Source organism: Aethalodelphis obliquidens, unplaced genomic scaffold (genome assembly GCF_003676395.1).
Source record: "Aethalodelphis obliquidens isolate GAN/ISIS:26980383/991018 unplaced genomic scaffold, ASM367639v1 scaffold9, whole genome shotgun sequence".
NCBI lineage: Eukaryota > Metazoa > Chordata > Mammalia > Artiodactyla > Delphinidae > Aethalodelphis > Aethalodelphis obliquidens.
The window spans coordinates 10,270,479-10,294,192 of NW_020837953.1; the positions used below are offsets into that span (position 1 = coordinate 10,270,479).

Sequence of the window (23,714 nt, forward strand, 5' to 3'; positions counted from 1 at the left end):
GGCACATACAGGAGCTCTTTTCTCCTGCACATGTGGCCACATGCAGGCATTTGTCCCAAAGCCAAAGTGTATGTTTATTTTTTGAATGGGAATAAATAAAAATGAAGTTAATGAGAAATTCTAATTTGGTTTCTTGAATTACAATATGGATTTTTAAAAAGAGTAACTTCTTATTTCACTAATGAACCAGAACTTGGTTGAACCTGAGTCTTTATGTTTAAGACTTATCTTTAAAAATTCTTCACCAAACCAAATTCTTTCTTTCCTTTTATAGCGTAGATGGGATTTTTGGTCGGTTTACTTTTTTAATTGGAATAAATAAAGTTGAAGTTAGTGAGATATTCTAACTTGTATAACTTCTCTTGCCTTGTGAATCTTTAATGAATGGTCCTTATTTCTTTTCAAATGTAAATGCTTTTTTATATTCTCTGAAACCTAGTGGTTTAATTAAAAATCCATAATCTAGAATATCTTGGAGGTTTTTTCGTTTTTTTTTAACTGAATTTGTAAAGGTCAGGCCTTAGCATGCCTTGGGTGTTCTGGCCACAACTATAATGACTTTTGAAGACTTACTTTCAGGAATCATTTCTGTAGTTCATAAAATGACTTTTGAGAGGGGCATGTGTGTATGTATACACACAAAAATAAAGTGGATTTAAAAAATAATTTCTATATCCTTGAATGTTGATTTTTTAAAATGTCTGTGACTATTATTGGTATTCTATTTGCTCATTGATGAATTCTATGATTAGAGAATAAGGATATTGGAAATACATCTTCCTGAGTTTTACTTCTGACTTAGGTTAGGAGAGAGTCTCTGACAGGGCATTAAGGGGACATTTTGCAAATGGGCCAAATTTTCCTCTCTGGTATTTGTTTGAAAACTCAAAATGTATATAAAATTATGGTCTTGGTATTGAACCAAGGGAAGTGACTAATAATCATGTTAAAGTTTATTGTTTCCTTTGTTGGGATGACTTCCACCAGTATGCAGTCCTATTCTATGAAATAGTTCTTTGTTTTATTGAGCCGGAAACCATGGCTTTCAAACCTAAAGGGAAGACCCCTAAATCTAGTAATTTACTATTTGGTAAATGAGCTTATGCTTATGCTTTTTCATAGATTTTTAGAGTTGGACAAGATTTTGTAAATTAGCTCCTCTAAGCAGATCAGTTAGTGGCAGAGCCAGGGCTGAGCCTGGGCCTTCTAGATCATGCTGGGCTTTTTTTTTTTTTTTTTTTTTTCTTCCTTGGGTCTTTGTTGCTGCATGTGGGCTTTTCTCTAGTTGCCGCTAGCGGGGGCTACTCTTGTTGCAGTGCACGGGCTTCTTATTGCAGTGGCTTCTCTTGTTACGGAGCACAGGCTCTAGGCACGCAGGCTTCAGTGGTTGTAGCACGCGAGCCCTAGAGGTGCATGGGCTTCAGTAGTTGCAGTGTGTGGGCTTTGTAGTTGTGGCTAGCAGGTTCTAGAGCACAGCCTCAGTAGTTGTGGCACACAGGCTTAGTTGCTCTGTGGCATGTGGGATCTTTCCGGACCAGGGATCGAACCCATGTCCCCTGCATTGGCAGGTGGATTCTTAACCACTGCGCCACCAGGGAAGTCCCAATCATGCTGTTTTTGTTTTTTTATTTGTTTTTTAAAAAATAAACTTTAAATTTTGGAATGGTTTTAAATTTACAGAAAGGTTGCAGATAGAGTACAGAGATTTCCTCAGTACCCTTCACCCCACTTCCCCTACTATTAACATATTACATTGCCATGGTACATATGTCAAAACTAAAACCAACATTGGTACATTACTGTTAATTGAACTCTAGGCTTTAAATGCATTTCACCAGTGTTTCCTTTATGTCCCAGGATCCCTTCTAGGCTACCAGACTACATTTAATTGCTATGTCTACTTAGTCTCTCTAGTCTATGATAGTTTCTCAGTGTTGCTTTTTTTTTTTTTTTAATAACTTTGACATTGTCTAGGAGTACTAGCTGGGTATGTCTGATGTTTTTCTCATGATTAGACTGGGGGTATGGGTTTTTGGAAAGAGTATCACAGATGTAGAATATCTTTCTCGTTGCATTTATCAGGGGTGGGGGGTTACATGATATCCACATGCCTTCACTGGTGATGTTAACCTTCATCACTTGGTTAAGGTGGTGTTCGCCAGGTTTCTTCACTATAATTTCCCTCTTATCTTTCTCTACTCTTTGGAGAGGTAGACTCATGCTCCTTTTACCTGGTATTTTGTCTTCCTATCTATCTATTGGTTTTTACATTCTTACTAAGTCTTAAATTTTTCTGTCAGGTTAAGTTCTTAGACTGAAAGTGGTCTAAATTTTTGTCAGTAGCATTTGTTGGATCCTCATTATATGAAGAGTTTTTGGCACTTGGAGATTTATTACACATCTCTCTTTCTCTTTCTCAACATGTTCACATAGCACTGAAATCAACTTTTTACATGTTTGCTGCTTCTGTTGGGTTGTAAAAATGAGAGATCTCGGGGCTTCTCTGGTGGCGCAGTGGTTGAGAATCTGCCTGCTAATGCAGGGAACACGGGTTCGAGCCCTGGTCTGGGAGGATCCCACATGCCCTGGAGCAACTAGGCCCGTGAGGCACAACTACTGAGCCTGCGCGTCTGGAGCCTGTGCTCCGTAACAAGAGAGGCCGTGATAGTGAGAGGCCCGCGCACCGCGATGAAGAGTGGCCCCTGCTTGCCACAACTAGAGAAAGCCCTCGCACAGAAACAAAGACCCAACACAGCAAAAATAAATAAATTAATTAATAAACTCCTACCCCCAACATCTTCTTAAAAAAAAAAAGAGAGAGATCTCTTCACTTCTGTATTTGTAATGCCTAGCACAGTGTCTGCTGGCTAGAAGTTTTGCAGTAAATGTTTTGTTGAACTAAATTGATGAAGGAAACGTGTATTAGTTGGAAAACACAACAAACATCTGATATTTCATCCTAGTTTGCTATTATTAGAAATTAAAACTGGGAGTTCAACTGACTGAGTAGACCAACGAGCAAACAAAACTCCTTAGGAAACTCCTAAAATACTGGTTCTCAAAGCATGGTCTCCTATAAACGTCAGCATCACCAGTTAACATATTAGAAATGCAAATTCTCAGGCCGTACCTCAAACCAACTGAATAAGAATCTCTGGGGTTGTGTCAAAAAACCTGTGTTTTAACAAGCCCTCCAGGTGATTCTAATGGCCAGAAATTTGAGAAATACTCCCTAAAAGCATAGAGGATGAAAAAAAATCAAAGAAAGAGAACAGCTAGTGGTAATTAACTGCAACAGTGAATCTAGTCCCCTCTTTCCCTGCTGTCTCTGTCCATGAGTAAGCTTAGGTTTATTTTTGATGCATTTACCTTGAAATCATCAAAAAGATATATGAAATGCTTCTTAGTTAAGTGTCTGTCTCTAACTGTGCAAATGCATTTGCTAGTACATTTCAGTTTAAAAACTAGTTGCTGGCCAGGTTTCAAGCGTTGTACATCATTTGATTTAGTTGCTGTGTTTGTTTCAGTGACATGCTTTGATTAGGATAAAGTACAATATAATAAGAAAACAAACAAAATCATAATTCAACCGTATACTGTTCACTTTTTCTATTTTATTTGGCGGAAAAGTTTTTTACTTCAGTTTTGTCAGGAAAATTATTTTCAAGGCAACATGAACTTAGTAATATATTTTTTTAACTTTGAAAAACTGTGTTGTCTGTTGGCAGCAGATGGCTGACATAGCTTTTTTGCTTCAAGTGTCCACTTTTCCAGGAAATGACTCCCATCTGTAGCAAGAGGAATGCTGACCTTTAATGTGCATGTTAGTCACTTCTTTTAGCTCATTGCCAAGCTAATAATATTACATATATTGTGAATTTGTTTGAAAGTATGAAATAATATTACATATATTGTGAATTTGGTTGAAAGTAGTTTTCTTTCTGGAGTTTCAAGCTTTTGGAAATAGAAAGTTTGTGGGGTTTTTTGTATTTAATAATTAAAAATAATTTTAATAGGTAATACATTCTCGTGGTTCAGAAATCAGTACAATATAAGAAGATATTCAGTGGAAAAAAATGTCAGTCCCATCCTTGCCCTCAACTGCTCCATTTACACCTACTCTATATATTCTTATTTATCCTTCCTTTCTTGTTTATCCTCATAGAATTTCTTAATGAAAACAGATATGAATAATTATTATCCCCTTACCATAAAGGTTACACACTATTATTATACATACACACTGTTCACCGCTATACTTTTTTCATGTTAACATAGTATCTTGGATATCTTTTTTTTTTTTTTTTTTGCGTTACTGGGGCCTCTCACTGTTGTGGCCTCTCCCGTTGCGGAGCACAGGCTCCGGATGCGCAGGCTCAGCGGCCATGGCTCACGGGCCCAGCCGCTCCTCGGCATGTGGGATCTTCCCAGACCGGGGCACGAACCCGTGTCCCCTGTATCGGCAGGTGGACTCTTAACCACTGCGCCACCAGGGAAGCCCCTTGGATATCTTTTGACACAGAGGGCTCCATGATTCTTTTTCTGGTCAGCTTTATTAAGGACTACTTTACATACAATGAACTGCATTCAATTTAAGTATATAATTTGATGAGTTTTGACAATTGTATATATCTGTGAAGGTACCACCACAGTTAAGATACAGAATATTTCCCATGGATTTGCTTTTTCTTGGGCAGGTGGGGGGTTGGTTTGTTTGATAGTATTTCATTGTATGGGTATACCATAGTTTTTTAAACCAGTCTTTGCTGATGAGCACTTGGGTGCTAATACAAACAATTCTATAATTAAAAACCTATTTCATACAGCATTTCCTATGTAGGCAGGTAGAGGATATCTGAGGATAGACTCCCAGATGTCAGATTTCTGAGCCAAAAGGGAAATAAGTAATTTGGTAGATGTTGCCAGAGTACCATTCAGTAGTCTTGGTACCAGTTTGAGCTCTCACTAGCAATGTACGAGAGTGCCTGTTTGCCCAGTCTAGCTAACAAATTGTGTTATGAAACTTTGGACCTTTGCCATTAGAAGGAAAATGGTATTTTCATATAGTTTTAACTTGCCATTTTCTTGCGAGTGAAAGTGAGCATATTTTTATAAGTTAAAGGGTGGGCCATTTGTGATATATACTTTTCTGTAAAGTATCTGTTAATACTCTTAGCCTATTTTCCTACTGGATTTTGTGGTTTTCTTCTGTTAATATCTAAGTATTCTTTATATATTAGGGAAGTTAATTCTTTCTTTGCAAATATTTTTTTCCCCAGGTTGTTTTCTTTTGACATTACAAGACCTTTACTTGAAGGGTGTGTGTCTAAGTTTTTACTGCTTAGGATATCTTCCTAAAAGTTGCTTAGTTTTGATTTATTTCCTTTTCTCCGTCCTTCCTTTCATCTCTCCCTCTTTTCCTCTTTCCTTCCCAGCCTAATTTCTTAATAAAAGGATTTGAGGCAGCTTGAAGATGCTTTTTTCTTGAGCAATAATCAGTTCGTGGGTGGTTGTTGTTAAATGATTTTAATATATATGACCCTGGTTCATCTGTTTTGAAGGCCATGTTTTTGGTATACTGCGCATTGGAGAAAGAACCTGTGCCAGTGTCCTTGCCTCCAGCCTTGGTGCCACCTTCTAAGAGGAAAACGGTCAGTATATCAGGCTCTGTGCGGTTGATCCCCTCTTCAACATCAGCCAAGGAACCTTATCACTCCTTACCACCTGTAGGCATTTTACCTACCAAAGCACCGTTAAGACAGGTATAGATTTATCAGTGTTAAAGGACTATTTTTAAAAAACAAAATGCATGGCATTTAACAGTTGATTGCTTGATGAAGATAGAAGGAGCAATCAAAGGGATCAAAAATTCAGAGCTCCCTCTGGTTGAACCTATATAGTGTGATGTCCTAGAGAAGACAATCCTCTCCTGCATTTGGCCTTACTTAGGTCATATGGATGTTTCATTGGCTTTGCCTTGATCTACCTGGAATTAAAGTTGGAGAAAGAAGATGCTCCATGTTAATCTGGCATGCTTGCCCTGGCAAAGTGAATAGATGTTTTGTTTGTTTAATCTCTAGTTAACTCTTGATTCTTTGGGATCAAATTTTCCAATTTGGGGTTGTTCAAGGCCTTTTTTTTCCTACAACCTGCTTCTTGTTAGGTTGAGTAAAGGAAAATAATGACAAAATATGCAGATCAGCCAGTTTGGCTACAGTTAAGAACGGGGAATGAAACTATAAAAAAATGGAGATTTAGAATTATCTGAATCTTTTGTTTATGTAGACTCTCCTAGTTACGCATCTTAATGTGGTCATTCATAAGTCAAGAGTTAACTGTGCTTGAATTTACTCATTACTTAAAAAAAAGTAAAATGGACATCTTTAAGTACAGCCCCTATAGCTAACCTGTATTTTTATTCTGTAATTTTCTCTTCATCACAGCATTTCAGTTGGGGTGTGATGGAAGTGACACACTGTTGCTATAGTTAGTGGGGTAGAATTGCACAGAATTTGTGAAAGTTACTGTCATGGGCTGAAAGAGGGACACTTCAAAGTTTGTTTCATTTTGGTGGAAATACTATATATATATTTTTTTCCTGTAGTGGGTTGTATCCCCTGCAGAAAAAGCTAAATATGATGAAATCTTCTTGAAAACTGATAAAGATATGGATGGATTTGTGTCTGGATTGGAAGTCCGTGAAATCTTCCTGAAGACAGGTTTACCTTCTGCCTTACTAGCCCATATTTGGTAAGACTTAATATTTAAGTGATTTAAAAAACAAATATGGTTTTGTATCAACTCTAGTTTTGTAGATTCTTATTTTTAGGCATTTGTAAGTAGGACAGTTTTTGTTTAGAATTCTTTGTAGAGAAAAATTTAAGTCTGATGATTTCTTCTGGATAGTGGACAAAAGCTTGAGAATGGGTTACCTATAGTTTTATTAGATTGACAGTGTCAGTTAATGGTTACTAGAATGTTAAAATCCAGCATTGGTTTATATCAGCTAATTAAACTTCAGTTTTTAAGAGAGAATCCAAAATTCTGAAATTTAAACAATATAAAACAAATCCAGAATCTTCAAGGTATACTTGAATAATTCTTTCTATAGGGTATATGTATACTTTTATACCTTTACGTGGGAACTATACACTTGGTCCTTAAAAAATGACAAACTTTAGTGTCTCTAATGAATTTCACATTAAATGAGATAATATAATGAAAATGCTTTTTATAGTGTTTCTGCTGCCAATCCACCTGACTATACTGAGATTAGTTATCATGAGGTTTTCAAGGGGCAGCAAACATCAGAAGTGAAACCATATAGTTGCAAAGAGGAACTTAGAAAAGAACAAAGGACAGCAGATCTGCTTTAAAAGGAACAAGAACCCAAGGCTGGGAAAGATTAAATATATGTAGCTAGTGATAGCTGCCACTTTCAAGTGCCTAGGCTAGGCACTATGCTGAATAAATGGCAGCTGTCATGGGTTTGCCATTATGCCCAGACTTTTTATGTACTTTGTCTTTAATTCTCACAGTAACCTTGCAAGATAGGTGTAATCTCCACTTTATAGATGAAGAAACTAAGGCTTGGAGAGGTTAAAAAATATGGCCAATGTCACAAGAAGAAATAAGTAGAAAAGCTGGAATGTAAGGTTTCTTTGACACCATAGCCCATAGTCTTTTAATCAGGCCACATTGGTTTTCAATGAATCAAACAGATCAGGACTTTAGAAAGCTGACCTTAAAAACAAAAGGCGGGGCGGGGGGGAAGCAAATAGAATAAAACATTTGCTGTTTCTCTTCAAGTGATTTTTGTAAAGGTTTCCAGATTGCTGCCTTCTCTCCACACGTGATCTCCATTTGCAGCTGTTATTTTTCTTTGACGGTGATCCTGACATCCTCCTACTTCAAAAGTTGTAGGAAACAAGCCGACATGGAGTATTTTGCTTGTTTTAGAATCATTCTAATGCCACTAACGAACCAAATTTGTTGAAACTTAGGTTTCATTTTTAACATGTTTTAATGTTGAAAATGTTGGGAGTAGAGAATGTTGGAATTCTTTGGCCCACCACAGCTTTTACTCCGTAGCGGTTCTGGAAATTGGTAAGAAAGCACAGAGCAAACCCAAATTAGAGGACCCTGCTCAGCACCAAGGTGAACAGTCTCTTTTTCTTACCATTTTAGCCAATAACTCTCTTCTAACATTTTAGTGAGTTTTTGGCTAGCCATAAGTTGGTATGACTTTATTTTTTAATTCAACTGGTGATTATTTAAAAGCTACATAGTCATATTAATTTTCCCCTGGATTTTTAGAATGGTAATTGTGACATTTACATACTGTTCTTTTTGTTTATTTGTACAGGGCATTATGTGACACAAAGGACTGTGGGAAGCTTTCAAAAGATCAGTTTGCCTTGGCTTTTCACTTCATCAATCAAAAGTTAATAAAGGGCATCGATCCTCCTCACATTCTTACTCCTGAGATGATTCCACCATCAGATAGGGCCACTTTACAAAAGGTAAGACAACTTAAGAGAAAACCTTAATGCATTAACAGAAAAGAACAAATGCTATGCCAGGTGACAGAATCGATTTGTATGGAATAGTGGAGAAAATGTATCTGGCTAGAAACAGAGCAGTATACTGTTTACAGTTTAATTTGTGCCTATAAATATGTTGGAATACCTTGTATGATATCCTTGGGCTACAGCTCATTTATCCCACCATTCATTACACATATGACAACCATACTTTCCAGTCTTAAAACTGGAAAATGTGGTCTTGTTTTTCCCCCGTGGATATGTAAATTAATTTTTATGAATAGAGTGTAAATTTTAAATGAAACCTATAAGAATTAAATTACTGCATTTCATTTGATAATTCACTCTTGGAGAAAACAATACAGATTTGAAAACAAAATCTAGGAGATTATGATTGCTTTTTGTCAATTTTACATTAAAAAAAAGGAAAGAAAAACTTGTTGAGGAAAAGTCTGTGTGGTTTTCACCATATAGATGACCCTCTATTCCTGAGCATACAACCGAATTTCATATCTGAACAACTAGACACAGGTTTTAGCTACTTTTGGTTCTGGCCAGCAGTGGGAATTTTCAAAACTACATGTTTCAGTAATGCTGTACCTTGATTTTTCTCTTCTCATCTAGAAACCCTTCCTAATATTGTGGTTTATAATATCTTGGCCTTATAATAGAGCTTTAAAAGGACTTGCATGCTCTAGTGGCTGTTTGCCGTCCATACTTTGTGTCTTTAAGTATCTTGTGACCTACAAAGTAACCATGGATGTGGTGATTCTTCAGAGTTACCTATATAGGAGTTGTCACATATTTGGTATCAGGAGAGTTCTCTTTAAAATGTCAGTAGAATGTCTTGCATTAATTTTGTCACATAGGTTAAAAAAATCCCATTTTAACAAATCTAGTAACAGTCAAAATTGGATTTTTTTCCTAAGTCAACTAAATGGAAATTTATAGCCACTAAATATAGAAGTTACATATAAGAGTTTTTATTCTTATTTTCACATTAAGTAACTACTTGATTTTATCTGCTTTGTGAGTGTTTTGGGGGGAGCATTTTGTGAATTTCTGAGATTTCTTTTGATGTAGAACATGGGTTCCCTAAGTTGTAGAGAAGGCTAAAAGTGATGCCACCCAGAAAGATAAAGGTTACAAATTTGTATTTATGCCCCCTGCTCAGTTATGGAACACTGTGTTGTTTCATCTTCTTTCACATAAGTAGACTGCTTTTTTTCCTTGCTGCCTTCATTTTATACCCACTGAGTCTCCCACCAACACAAAATACACATACAGCAGAACTTTCTGAAGCAAATTGTTTGTTCATTGAAGTCTCTGTAACATTAGTAGGCACTTTGAGTTGCATCTGCTATACAGAATTTTCAATTAAGTAGATTTACTGAATTCCATTCACTAGAGCATAGATACTTTTGTCCATGTCAGGTATCAGTATTATTCATTAAAATGGGATTTTATCACTGTTGTCCTATCTATAAACCAAAAATTTTAACCTTAAAAATTAAAATTTGCATTTGTTTTGTCTTTCAAATAATCTCTTTTCTCTTTATAATCTAATTTTTTTAGAACTGCATTTTTTTTGCAGCTTTGACTAATCCTTTTTTGAATGTTGCTTTCCTTTCTGTGTTTTTTCTAGTTTGGACTATTTTTTCCATTCTGCAGCACTCTGCTTTTCGCCTTTCTTGTACTGTCAGTTTCTTAACTCTACTCTCTCAAGGTTAGAGCTTTACTTTATGCCTTTTTTAGCATTACGGTTTTTGGTTTACAAGATAACATTTTGAAATTAGAGGTTGTTTGTGCCTCAAAGTTAATGCAGAGAAAATACCTAAACAGCATGCTTTTGTCACATGTCTGTCCCTTGGTCCTTGTGTGCATTTTAACTTGCCTTCCCTAAGCTCTCTGATCCACTTAAAATCACCGAAGTGGAATTTTTGTGTAATACACAAAACAGGGTGAGAGAAAATATTTTGCAAGAAGGGGACATGGTACATTTTTCTTCATATGCCCTTCTTATACTTTATATACTGTTAGCCGAACTTTTTCTTTGCTTCCTGATTGCATGTTATTTTATTGCTCTAGAACAGGAGTTTAATTTTTGTGTCAGCAATTGAGAGTGACACAAGTACACTTATCAATACCAACTAAGTACACTAATCTTCATTCTGGAGTCATCTATGGTATTACCATATAACTTGTTTGAAATTAAACTTATTTGTCTCACTCTTCTTATTTGATGATATTTTTAATAGGGAAAGACTGTCAAATGTGAGTCACTTTTTTTGAGTTAGAGTGACAGAACAGGTATGGGAGTCCTGAGTTTCTTGGTTTGCTTGCACCTCTGATAGCAAATTTCTCAGTAGCACTTATGGGATGTAAGTTACTCTTGGTGATAAAAGTGAGACTAAGTGCTAATTTTTCATTTTGTTCGCCTTTCAAATTGTCTGGCCAGGCTTAATTAGCTCATAAGTCAAGTTTGGGCAGAGTTAAAATCCTAGTAAATACTTGTCACATTCAGAAACCCACTTTAAAATTTCTGACTTTTTAGAATGATAAGGGTCTATGTGTCAGTGAAACACATAATAGTAAAACATAGTAAGAGGCATATTTGGTACAAATCTGTAATTAATATAAAATTGAGAATAGCGTTAATTGAATCCTAACGGATGAGTTTTGGTATTGATAGTCAAAACAAAACAAAACAAAACATATGAGGACGGTTATGCAGTATAGCATAAAGAAATATAGAAGGAATTATTTGCCACATTTTATTGATGTACCTGTTTATCAAGTTGGCTTTTAGGGTAATGGTTTTGTTTACCTAAATGATCTTAATATGCAGGTGCCAAGGGGCATAATGTGAAATAGCACTTGAATTTGATTAGAAGTCTCCTGATCAATATCGCCTATTAGCTAGCTGGGTTCAACTTTAAGCAAGTCATTTAATATGTTTCTTTAGCTCTAAAATGGGGTTAATAATAATATCTGCCCTACCTACAGACCAGTTTTCAGATTAGTACTTAGTAAATTTGTAAACCATTATATAAATGTGAGCAGATAGGTTACTGTGAACTTTTAGGTTTCTTCTTCTGTTGTGCAAGTTGGTGACATACCTTAAGTTCACAGCAACATAAGTATAATACTAAGTTTTATGTTCTGCTAATAAGGTCCTCAATATATCTTAGTTTTACATGTTTAGGCCTCAGTTTTAACATTTCCTAATGATGATCATCCTGTTATTTGTCAGTTTGGTTGTAGCATTGGGTGTAGGTCAGGTGTTTGAAGGAGCAGTTATCTTTTTGCCTTGACTTCAGCCAGCTATATAAGGCATCAAAAATGGTTCACAAAGGGGACTGAGCCAGGGTGGAAGCAAGTCATTGGGAGCCTTTCCAACTTTCAAGAGCATATTCTGTTGAGGAAGTTAAGTATAATAATAGCTTACCTTTATAAAATATCATAAAGTTTGTAGAGGGACTTCATATGCAATATTTATTTAATTTTTAAAGAGGGCAGGGCAGAGATTATTTCCCTGTTTTGCAGTGAAGATCATGCAGCTAGTAAAACAGCAGAGCCCAGAATAAACCCAGCTAGGTTTTCTAAATACAAATACCATTCAGAGACTAATTTTGATACCTCCATTATTGAAAGAAAACAATATGTAAAGGATGTCATATAAGACAGTTTCATGTATGGTGATATTAATATTTACTATGGAACATGCTGAGCGGTTGGTTTTACTTTAAATAGACACTGAAAGTATTTAATAAAAGTAATACTTCTTGAATTAAATAAAATCAACCACCATTTACTTAATACAAATACAAATAAATCACAATTCACCTCCCCAAGAAATTTATGCTTCAGTGGAGGAATTAGTTTATAAATCTGATATCTGCTTTACTGCAACATTCTAGACAGGCTAAGATCACACGACGAAGACATTGGGATCTCAAGTGGTGGTATATATTACAGAACAACAGGTTTTAGAGAGTTTAAGGGAAAATGTCTTAGTATATAACTGCCTGTGTGTGTGTGTGTGTGTGTGTAAAATTGCACTAGATAGGGTTTTCTTAAGTGAATTAAAAGTGTTAGTAATACCATAAATTATGTATCCATATAGTGCTTTTAAACATTTTTAATGCTTTGCCACATGGAATTTTATAGTAATAATGTTATAATTGTGAACTCTTTGTTTTTAGAACATCATAGGATCAAGTCCTGTCGCAGATTTCTCTGCTATTAAGGAGCTAGATACCCTTAACAATGAAATAGTTGACCTACAGAGGTATGTAAAGTAAAATTATACCTGATTATATAAATACATCCACACACTCTGTTTCTAATGTATATCTTGGGTAAGTACTACTTTATTTGGTTAAGTACTATGGTTCTTAAAATGGGAATCGGTGTACCTTATTAAATCTAAGGCAAATAGAAAGCCCAGAGATAAACCCATGCATATATAGTCACCTAATTTATGACACAGGAAGCAAGAACATACAATGGAGAAAAGACAGCCTCTTCAGTAAATGGTGCTGGGAAAACTGGACAGCTACCTGTAAAAGAATGAAATTAGAACACTACCTAACACCATACACAAAAATAAACTCCAAATGGATTAAAGACCTAAATGTAAGACCAGACACTATAAAACTCATAGAGGAAAACATAGGAAAAACTCTCTGACATAAACCACAGCAAGATCTTTTTTGACCCACCTCTTAGAGTAATGAAAATAAAAACAAAAATAAACAAATGGGACCTAATGAAACTTAAAAGCTTTTGCACAGCAAAGGAAACCATAAACAAGATGAAAAGACAACCCTCAGAATGGGAGAAAATATTTGCAAACGAAGCAGCAGACAAAGGATTAATTTCTGATATATACAAACAGCTCATGGAGCTCAATATCAAAGAAACAAACAGTACAGTTAAAAAATGGGCAGAAGACCTAAATAGGCATTTCACCGAAGAAGACATACAGATGGCCAAGAGGCACATGAAAAGATGCTCAGCATCACTAATTATTAGAGAAATGCACATAAAAACTACAATGAGGTATCACCTCACACTAGTCAGAATGGCCATTATCAAAAAATCTAGAAACAGTAAATGCTGGAAAGGGTGTGGAGAAAAGGGAACCCTCCTGCACTATTGGTAGGAATGTAAATTGATACAACCACTATGGAGAACAGTACGGAGGTTCCTTAAAAAACTAAAAATAGAACTACCATATGACCCAACAATCCCGCTACTGGGCATATACCCTGAGAAAACCATAATTCTAAAAGAGACATGTACCACAATGTTTACTGCAGCACAGTTTACAATAGCCAGGACATGGAAACAACCTAAATGTCCATCGACAGATGAATCAATAAAGAAGATGTGGCACATGTATACAATGGAATATTACTCAGCCATAAAGCGGAACAAAATTGAGTTATTTGTAGGGAGGTGGATGGACCTAGAGTCTGTCATACAAAGTGAAGTAAGTCAGAAAGAGAAAAACAAATACTGTATGCTAACACATATATGGAATCTAAAAAAAAAAAAAGGGTTCTGAAGAACTTACCAGCAGTACAGGAATAAAGATGCAGACATAGAGAATGTACTTGAGGACACAGGGAGGGGGAAGGGTAAGCTGGGACGAAGTGAGAGAGTGGCATGGGCATGGACATATATACACTACTAAATGTAAAATAGATAGCTAGTGGGAAGCAGCCACAGGGAGATCAGCTCGGTGCATTGTGACCACCTAGAGGTGTGGGATAGGGAGGGTAGGAGGGAGACACAAGAGGGAGGAGATATGGGAATATATGTATATGTATGGCTGATTCACTTTGTTATAAAGCACAAACTAACACACCATTGTAAAGCAATTATTCTCCAATAATGTGTTTAAAAAAAGTAATAAATAAATCTAAGGCAACCTTTAACTGCAGGATGCACTATTATGTAGCGCTGAAAAAAGAAAAAACCACTGCCAAATAAACAATGGCATTCCAACAACTATAAGGTACTATTTGATTTTGGACAGTGAAATAGTTATCAGTATATCTTGGAATGAATGGAGTACAGTTTTTTTTTTGAAGTTTTTTAAAAATTTATTTTTGTTGAAGTATAGTTGATTTACAATGTTGTGTTAGTTTCAGGTATACAGCAAAGTGGTTCAGTTATACATATATATACCTATTCTTTTTCAGATTCTTTTCCCTTATAGGTTATTACAAAATATTGAGTGTAGTTCCCTGTGGTATATAGTAGGTGCTTGTTGGTTATCTATTTTATATAGAGTAGTGTGTATATGTTAGTCCCAAACTCCTAATTTGCCCCTCCCTTTCCCCTGAAATACAGTTTTCCTCCAACTTCAGGCACTTGAATAACAATAGGAAAAAATTATTATTTAATACATTGTATGGAAGGTATGTTAAATGCAGACACCATGCCAAGAGCTTTCATAACTTGTTATCTCATTTGATCCTCACAAAAACCTTGTAACTTGAGATAGATATTACTGTTCTGTTTTATAGGTATGGAGTTAAGATGCTTTGAGAGGTTATTTTACCCAAAGTCATACAAACCTGTAAGCAATAGAACTAATACCTAATCTCAGGACTGCTTGATTTGGAGTTTCTTTTTTATACTCACGTACTGTGTAGAAACAGGCTTGAATACAATTAGATTTGAATCTAAATACAGCAGGTCCTATTGGTATTTCCTAATTCCCTGGTTCCCTAGAAACTTTTTATAGTAATACTCATTGTAAAAATGACCTCCTAAAATTACTTTTTAAAAAGTGAGACCATTTTTCCATCTACAGGGCATTGGATTTAAATATCATTTTACTTACACAAACATTTTTTTTTAACCTTCACAACACTTTAAAGCAGATAATGGCTGATACTTTATTTTGTTGATGATACTGAGACATAAGGGGATTAAATGATTTAGCTGGGTTATATGGCAAGAACTTGGGAAAGATCTTTCCTCATCCATGAGACTACATTGAGATTATTGTAGAGAAACTTAATTATGATTTTTTTCAGTTGCAAGAAAGAACTCAACCCAGACTAAGTGAGAGTGAATTTATTTACTTGTGAAACTAAGACCTCCTAGGGGTAGGGATGGCTTAAAGCATAGCTTCGTACTGGAGATCAAATGACATAATCAGTTCTCTTGCTCTCTCCATTTCTTGTTTCCACTTCCACTGCATGGTTCCATTCTCAGATAGGCTTTCCTGTTATGTTGTCAAGGGGGTTATTGCACATCTGAGTCTCATGTACCTATTATTTCAGATCTAGTGGAGTTACTCTCTTGTGGCGGTTCCTGAACAAATCCTAAAATTCAATCTGATTGGACTGGTTTAGGGCCCTACCTACTGAAACAGTCAGTGGCCAAGGTTGTATTGTTTGCTGATTTGTCATGAGCTCTGTCCTGGGTTGCAGGGTTGGGGTGGGGGCGGCTAGTTTGCCACCGAGACCACATGGAGGAGGGGGTATCCCCACATGAAAATTCTGCCAGAAGGAGGAATGAATTCTGAGACTAAATGTCTATAGAAAGCAGTATAGCTTCAAATCCACAGTAATTTCAGTGATCGCCCTTAGTATCATCTGCCAATTTGAACAGTATGTCTTGACATTCTGTAACCTTAGTCTGGGCACCTTTTTAAACGGGATTGTTTAGTTTTGACTTATCTGCCTTCTACTGAATTCTACCAAAGTCTATTTCCAGCTCAAAAATTGGCCTTTGCCTATTACATAAAGCTTTTAGTATTGGAATCAAAAAACAAACAAACGAAAACAAACCCTTGGAGATTACATAATCCAATTTCTTTTTTACTCGTGGGGGAAAAAATCAAAGTCATACATCAGGTCAGCAAAAGTGCTGGCTGGCACCCAAACCTGGTTGTATAGTTCTAGTTCTACATTTTTTTCTATTATATAAGACAGCTTTTCATTAAGATTTAGAACATTTTTACTTTGGTTTGAAAAAAAAGTAAATATTTGATTACTCAGTCTATAATGGTGTATAGACTTCATTTCATATGGTCTATAATGGTCCATTAGCATTTTTGCTTGCCTTATGAGAAATGTGCATTTAATAGTAGCTAGATTTGGGGCTTCCCTGGTGCCGCAGTGGTTGAGAATCTGCCTGCCAATGCAGGGGACACGGGTTCGAGCCCTGGTCTGGGAGGATCCCACATGCCCCGGAGCAACTAGGCCCGTGAGCCACAACTACTGAGCCTGCGCATCTGGAGCCTGTGCTCCGCAACAAGAGAGGCCGCGATAGTGAGAGGCCCGCGCACCACGATGAAGAGTGGCCCCCGCTCGCCGCAACTAGAGAAAAATCCTTGCACAGAAACAAGGACCCAACACAGCCAAAAATAAATAAATTAATTAATTAATTAAAAAAATAGTATCTAGATTTGAAAATACTTGTCATCTGTGCCTCTCAAGCCTATGAAAATAGACACATACCCCAGTATTCTAGGGCTTGTTTGATTTCAACAGTAGTTATTTTACTCATGAAATGTTTTTGTAATGAGTTTTAATAGGAAGTAGAGCATCGTACATAAAATGTTCTTGCTGATACAAACACTTGTAATACAATAAGTCCCCTACATACGAACCTTCAAGTTGCGAACTTTCAAAGATGTGAACATGTCTTCACATGTCCAGTCGCATAAGTTAGTTCACGTGTCTGGTGTACATTGACACGTGTGTGCATCCTCTACAAGTGGTTGTGCTTTTGTGTACTTTACAGTACTTATAGAGTACAGTAGTACAGTATCTTTACTTCAAGCCCAGGATGTCTGGAAGCAAGTGTAAAAGCAGCAGTGATGTAGCTGGTACTGCCAACAGCCCCTGTATTCCAGCTGTTGTACTACTGTACTTTTCAAGGTACTGTACTGTAAGATTAAAAATGTTTTATTTTTCGTGTTTTTTTTGTTTTTTATGTATTATTTGTGTGAAAAGTATTATAAACTTGTTATAGTACAGTACTGTATAACCGATTGTGTTAGTTGGGTACCTAGGCTAACTTTGTTGGTCTTACGAACAAATTGGACTTTAATGTATGTGCTCTCGGAATGGAACTTGTTCGTATGTAAGGGACTTACTGTATTAGTTACATTTTGATAAACTGAGCTTTCACTAACTTCTAGTTACCATAATGTTAAGTTGTACTAGTGGCAGTCTTATATAGTGAATTACAGCTAAACACATAAAAAAAAATCTAACATTTTGTGACTGTCTTATTAAGAAAATCATAGTGCTTCAAAACCTTATTAAGTTTTAAATTGTAGTCACATTTTATAAATGTGTAATACGTTTATACTTGACACTTGTGAAAATATTTTCCCTAGGCTTTTATTTTAGGTCAAATCTACAGTGTAGGCAAACCTCCATCATCTGTCAACTTCAGTAATGTCATAATAAGGCTCATCTACCCATGCTAAAATTATGGTTGTTAAAATTCAGTTTTGTAAATGGTTGTATTAAGTCACTACCACCAAGTCTATAACACATTACGTTATAAACCTTGGCTTTTGTTACTGTGAATGACTATTTTTTCTGTGCAATGGTATTACTCTTTAGCCTTTAAGTCTTTTATTAATATATCAGGCAATGACGTGTGTAACTACAAAATAGGAAAAAAGAATTTAAACAGATTTTATTTGTGGCTTTTACTAAATTGTCATCTGACAGAAGATTAGCTCCTTCTTATTTGTTTGGTTTTCAGATGAAGATATTTAATTTTAGTCCAGGGATCAAACCTGCAAATAAACGATGCACATAATATGGTACTGTAATGAGAATGTAATGAATATGGTGCTTTACAAGATTTGCTTTTTCCCCCTCAGTGATGGTTATAATACATACTCATAAAAATTTGGAAAACACAGAAAAGCATAATGAAGAAAGGAATGTTTATTTTATTTTATTTACTTATTTACTTTTGGCTGCGTTGGGTCTTCGTTGCTGCACGCGGGCTTTCTCTAGCTGCGGCAAGCAGGGGCTACTCTTCGTTGTGGTGTGCGGGCTCTAAGCTCACAGGCTTCAGTAGTTGTGACATGCGGGCTTAGTAGTTGTGGCTCACGGGCTCTAGAGCACAGGCTCAGTAGTTGTGGAGCACAGGCTTAGTTGCTCCGTGGCATGTGGGCTCTTCCCGGACCAGGGCTTGAACCCGTGTCCCCTGCATTGGCAGGTGGATTCTTAACCACTCTGCCACCAGGGAAGCCCCAGGAATGTTTTTTAGAATAATAATTTGTTCTGAGCATTGAAAATCAATGGAGATATAAAAAACTATATATAACCTCAAGAGTTGGTTGGGTAAAGAATGTTCTTTGTTATCAGTCAGAAAATGAGATGTTTTCTTCCCTAGTTCACCAAATTGTTTCTAGTTGAAAATATAGGACATTGGGAGCTTGAGGCAGGATGACTTTCTGTCATTTGTCTCTTTAAATTTTTTATATGATTCCTTCAACATTTGTTATATAGGGATTTAATTATATAGATCAGATTAAATTAGTATAATATTTTTAACTTAAGGGAAAGCAGTGGTTTTAAAATAATCTTATCAAATACCTGGATCTCTCACCTGAGCTGAACACCTATATTTTTCATTGCCCAACTAGTGTTTTCATCTGAATGTTCAGTAGGACCTGACTTCCTAATTTTCCCCTGACCACTGTCCTTGTCTCTTTTATTTCCCTTTCTCAGTGACATCACCATTTATTGTCACTCAAGCTAGAAACCTGAGATTTTTCTTCTCATTTTTATTCTTCTGTTTTTGAGATGCTTCTTGAAATCATTCCTAGCTCTTCATCTCCTTTGCCTGATCAACTCCTCATCCTTCAGATCTCACCTTAGATGTTATTTCCTCTGGAAGCCTTCCCCTTCCCAACCCTCATACCTATCAAATCTTATTTAAGAGCCTATCTTACATAGTTTTTAAAATTTACACTTGTCATAGCATAATTGTCTGTTTTATTTGGATATCTCACTAGACTATGTACTTCTTAATCATAGGGACTATTTGCTTGCTCACTGTTAATCCCTACTGCTTAGCTTATGTAATAGATACAATATATATAGCTTACATAATAGATATATAAAGAAAATAATTTGTTCAGTGTTGTTGAAATCTGTCCTGTCCTTTCTGCTTTTTCTGTCTAGTTTTAGCCCTTACCTCAGTTCACTTTCCTGAGTATGGCGTAAAATCTCTTCCTTTGCGGTGCTCTCTTGGCATCCTGACCATTCTTCTGTCTTAGCTACTTCCCACAATAAAGTAGGATCATCTCCCACTTTGATAATGTAAAGCAGCAGTCCCCAGCCTTTTTGGCACCAGGGACCGGGTTTTGTGGAAGACAGTTTTTCCACGGACCCAGGGTGGGGGGTTAGGGGGGATGGTTTTGGAATGATTCAAGTGCATTACATTTATTGTGTACTTTATTTCTATTATTATTACATTATAATATGTAAGGAAATAATTATACAACTCAACATAATGCAGAATCAGTGAGATCTCTGAGCTTGTTTTCCTGCAACTAGATGGTCCCATCTAGGGGTGACGGGAGACAGTGACACCCGACGTGTGTTGCTTATGTCCAGTCTACTCCGTAATCTCGTTTTGGCTGCTGTCACTGCAGAAAACCCTGCTTCACAAAGATAGGGTGTTGGAAATGGAAGCAGCCTTTTCAGTGCTTTTTGTGGCAATCTCAGGATATTCCGCCTTAGCTTTCATCCAGAACATATGGAGATTTGAAGTTGTCTCAAACATACTTTTAAGGCTACCGTCATTTGTGATCTCAACCAGTTGATCCTCTTCTAGCACGGACAAAGTCGATTCACCTGGTTTATTCACAAATGGGTTGCAGATCCATTCCTTCCCAGTTTGGGGGTCTTTTGTGGTTGGGAAGTAATGCTCAAACTCTTTTGAAAGCTGAGATAGGTGATCACGCACCAGCTGGGAGAAAGAAGGCCCTGGCTCAGTCTCTTTCAAAATCTCTGCCAATGTTTGAAACATGTCAAAAATCCCAGTGTTCACTTGTCGCCCCCATAATTCAAGTTTGGCTTTGAATGTAGCCTCTTTTTCTGCCAACTTGAACACAGTTGTTGTTCTCCCCTGAAGTGACAGATTGAGTTTGTTGAGCAGGTTGAGTATGTCACACGTAAGCAAGTTTTGTGATCCATTCTGTGGCACTGAAATGTGCTTCCAGTGGTGACTGTTTTTCTAAAAGAAATCTCTGGAGCAGCTCTCTTAACTCAAAAGCTCTGGCCAGTGATCTGCCTTTAGAAAGCCATCTCACTTCTGTGTATAAGAGAAGACGTGTGTGCTCTGCGTCCATCTTGCAGAGCTGTGCGAACAAACGTGAGTTAAGGGCATGTACTTTACTTTGGTTGATAATTTTAATGATATCCTGCAAAACACTGTTAAGCTCAGGTGACATTTTTCTGCTACCCAGTGTTTCTCTATGGATGACAGAGTGCGTAGACTCACCTTCAGAAACGACCTCTTTGACCCGAGTAGTGAAACCAGAAGGCCGTCCAATCATGGCAGCCGCTCTGCCCATGCATATACTGACACAAAATGACCCATTCAGTTTTCCTGATAAGTAATCATTCAAAGACTTGAATAGTTCTGCAGCTGTGGTGTTGGTTGGCAACAAAAGTGTACATAACGTATCCTCATGTGCATCCTCCTGAAAAATATATCACACAAAAACAAGCATTGTTGCCTTGTTGTCAACATCGGTAGACTCGTCAATCTGGATTGTGTACCACAGTGACTCATTAATCCTCTCTAACGATTGTGCCTTAATATCCTCTGGTATTTCATCAGTTTGTCTAGTTAGGGTGCTAGCTGAAAGAGGAACACGTGCCACCTTTTGAACTGCAGCCTCTCCGAAAAGTTCATGACAAATGTCCTTAGCAGCAGGCAGGATCAACTCTTCACCAATAGTAAAGGGCTTCTTAGCTTTAGCAATGCAGTTAGCCACTAAGAACGATGCTGTCAGTGCAGACACATTTGATGAAGTGGTGGCCTTCAATAATTGCTTCTGTTTTTTGTGTTCACATTTTTTCCTTTTGAAAAACTCCAAAGGCTTGTTTTTTAATACAGGGTGCTTGTTCTCCATGTGGCAAAGCAGTTTTGAAGGTTTCATGGCTGCGTTGGATAATCGGTTGCCACATATTATACAAAGTGGGCTTGGAGAATGTCAATCACCTGTTGCAGTGAACCCGTAATTTAAGTAGGATTCTTGGTGTTTTCTTTTAAATACAGTTTTCTTTTTGTTGGTAGTCTTAGAGTTTTCTGCTGTTTCATCATTGGGCCTTTCCCCCTTTTCAAAGAAGCTCTCTAGTGACATTTGTTTTTTACTCATTTTGGCTAGGGTTAGCTTGTGGGCTTACCACAACTGTGACCGAGACAAGTGTGCAGTGCGGGAAAAAGGTGCAGATGGAAGGAAGTGGTAAATAAAATAATGGGCGGGGGGCTTCCCTGGTGGCGCAGTGGTTGAGAGTCCGCCTGCCGATGCAGGGGACACGGGTTCGTGCCCCGGTCCGGGAAGATCCCACATGCCGCGGAGCGGCTGGGCCCGTGAGCCATGGCCGCTGAGCCTGCGCATCTGGAGCCTGTGCTCCGCAACGGGAGAGGCCACAACAGTGAGAGGCCCACATACCGCAAAAAATAAATAAATAAATAAATAAATAAATAATGGGCGGGCCACGTGCGGACTAAAATCAGTGTCAGATTCTGACTTAAAGCCTGCTACCACATGCAGCTGTACAATTGAAGTACATCAACTCACTTGCCACTATAAAACCTGCTACCACATGCAGCTTAATTGTCAGTTCCCCCTCACTGATACGGTTTTTTTTTGTGTTTTTTTGTTTTTTTTGTTTTTTGTGGTGTGCGGGCTTCTCACTGTTGTGGCCTCTCCCGTTGCGGAGCACAGGCAGGCTCCGGACGCACGGGCTTAGCGGCCATGGCTCACGGGCCCAGCCGCTCCACGGCATATGGGACCTTCCCGGACCGGGGCATGAACCCGCGTCCCCTGCATCAGCAGGCGGACTCTCAACCACTGCGCCACCAGGGAAGCCCCACTGATAGGGTTTTGATATGAGTCTTCAAACGATTTATTATGGTCTCTGTGCAGTCAGACCCTCTGCTAATGATAATCTGTATTTGCAGCCGCTCCCCAGTGCTAGCATCACCACCTCAGCTCCACCTCAGATCATCAGGCATTAGATTCTCATAAGGAGCGTGCAACCTAGATCCCTCACATGCGCAGTTCACAGTAGGGTTTGCGCTCCTATGAGGTCCTAACGCAGCCGCTGATCTGACAGGAGGCGGAGCTCAGGCGGTAATGCAAGCGATGGGGAGCAGCTGGAAATACAGATGAAGGTTCACTGGCTTGCCTGCCGCTCACCTCCTGCTGTGCAGCCTTTTTCCTAACAGGCTACAGACCAGTACCAGTCCGTGGCCTGGGGGCTGGGGACCCTTGCTGCAAAGCTCCTAGAACAGATACCATGTGTTTGCTCTTGTACTCTCTCTCAGTGTTCAGCATAGTGCTCTGATCGACCATTTCAGTTTCATTCCTCCTCTCTAGCCATATGGTGGGTGGGCTTATTACCTCTCAGCTCAACGTGCCACCAGTTTTTATTCTTCTGTGCCTCTGATCCTACTCTTCCCCTTTGCCTGAGCACACCTTTTACCTTGTAAAGTTTTATTCCTGCTTTAAGACCCAGCTTAAATATCATCTCCTTTGTCAAACCTTCCCTGAAACCTTGATTGCTAGTTCCTCTTTCCTTTCTACTTACAGTCTTTATTCGTTCATAATAGTACTCACCACATTTTAGTGTGATCTTTTTTTTTTTTTTTTTTTAATTTTTTGGCTGCATTAGGTCTTGGTTACTGCCCATGGGCTTTCTCTAGTTGTGGCGAGCGGGGGCTACTCTTCGCTGCAGGGTGGGGGCTCCTCATTACAGTGGCTTCTCTTGCTGCAGAGCATGGGCTTTCGGCACAAGGGCTTTCGGCACGAGGGCTTCAGTAGTTGCAGCACGCCGGCTCAGTAGTTGCGGGAAGCGGGCCCTAGAGCACAGGGTCAGTGGATGTGGTGCATGGGCTTAGTTGCTCCACAGCATGTGGGATCTTCCCAGA

The 23,714-nt window shown here is 37.9% G+C and overlaps 1 protein-coding gene across 3 annotated transcripts in view; it reads left to right on the forward strand.

Annotated features, from left to right (window-relative positions):
- The window catches only part of EPS15 (epidermal growth factor receptor pathway substrate 15), a 160,537-nt gene that overhangs the window by 59,456 nt on the left and 77,367 nt on the right, over positions 1 to 23,714 (forward strand). For all 3 annotated transcript variants that reach the window (XM_027108578.1, XM_027108579.1, XM_027108580.1), the window contains 4 exons: positions 5,562 to 5,651; positions 6,605 to 6,750; positions 8,366 to 8,522; positions 12,749 to 12,834. In XM_027108578.1, coding sequence (XP_026964379.1) covers positions 5,562 to 5,651; positions 6,605 to 6,750; positions 8,366 to 8,522; positions 12,749 to 12,834 — 479 coding nt within the window. The remainder of the gene's footprint in view (positions 1 to 5,561; positions 5,652 to 6,604; positions 6,751 to 8,365; positions 8,523 to 12,748; positions 12,835 to 23,714) is intronic.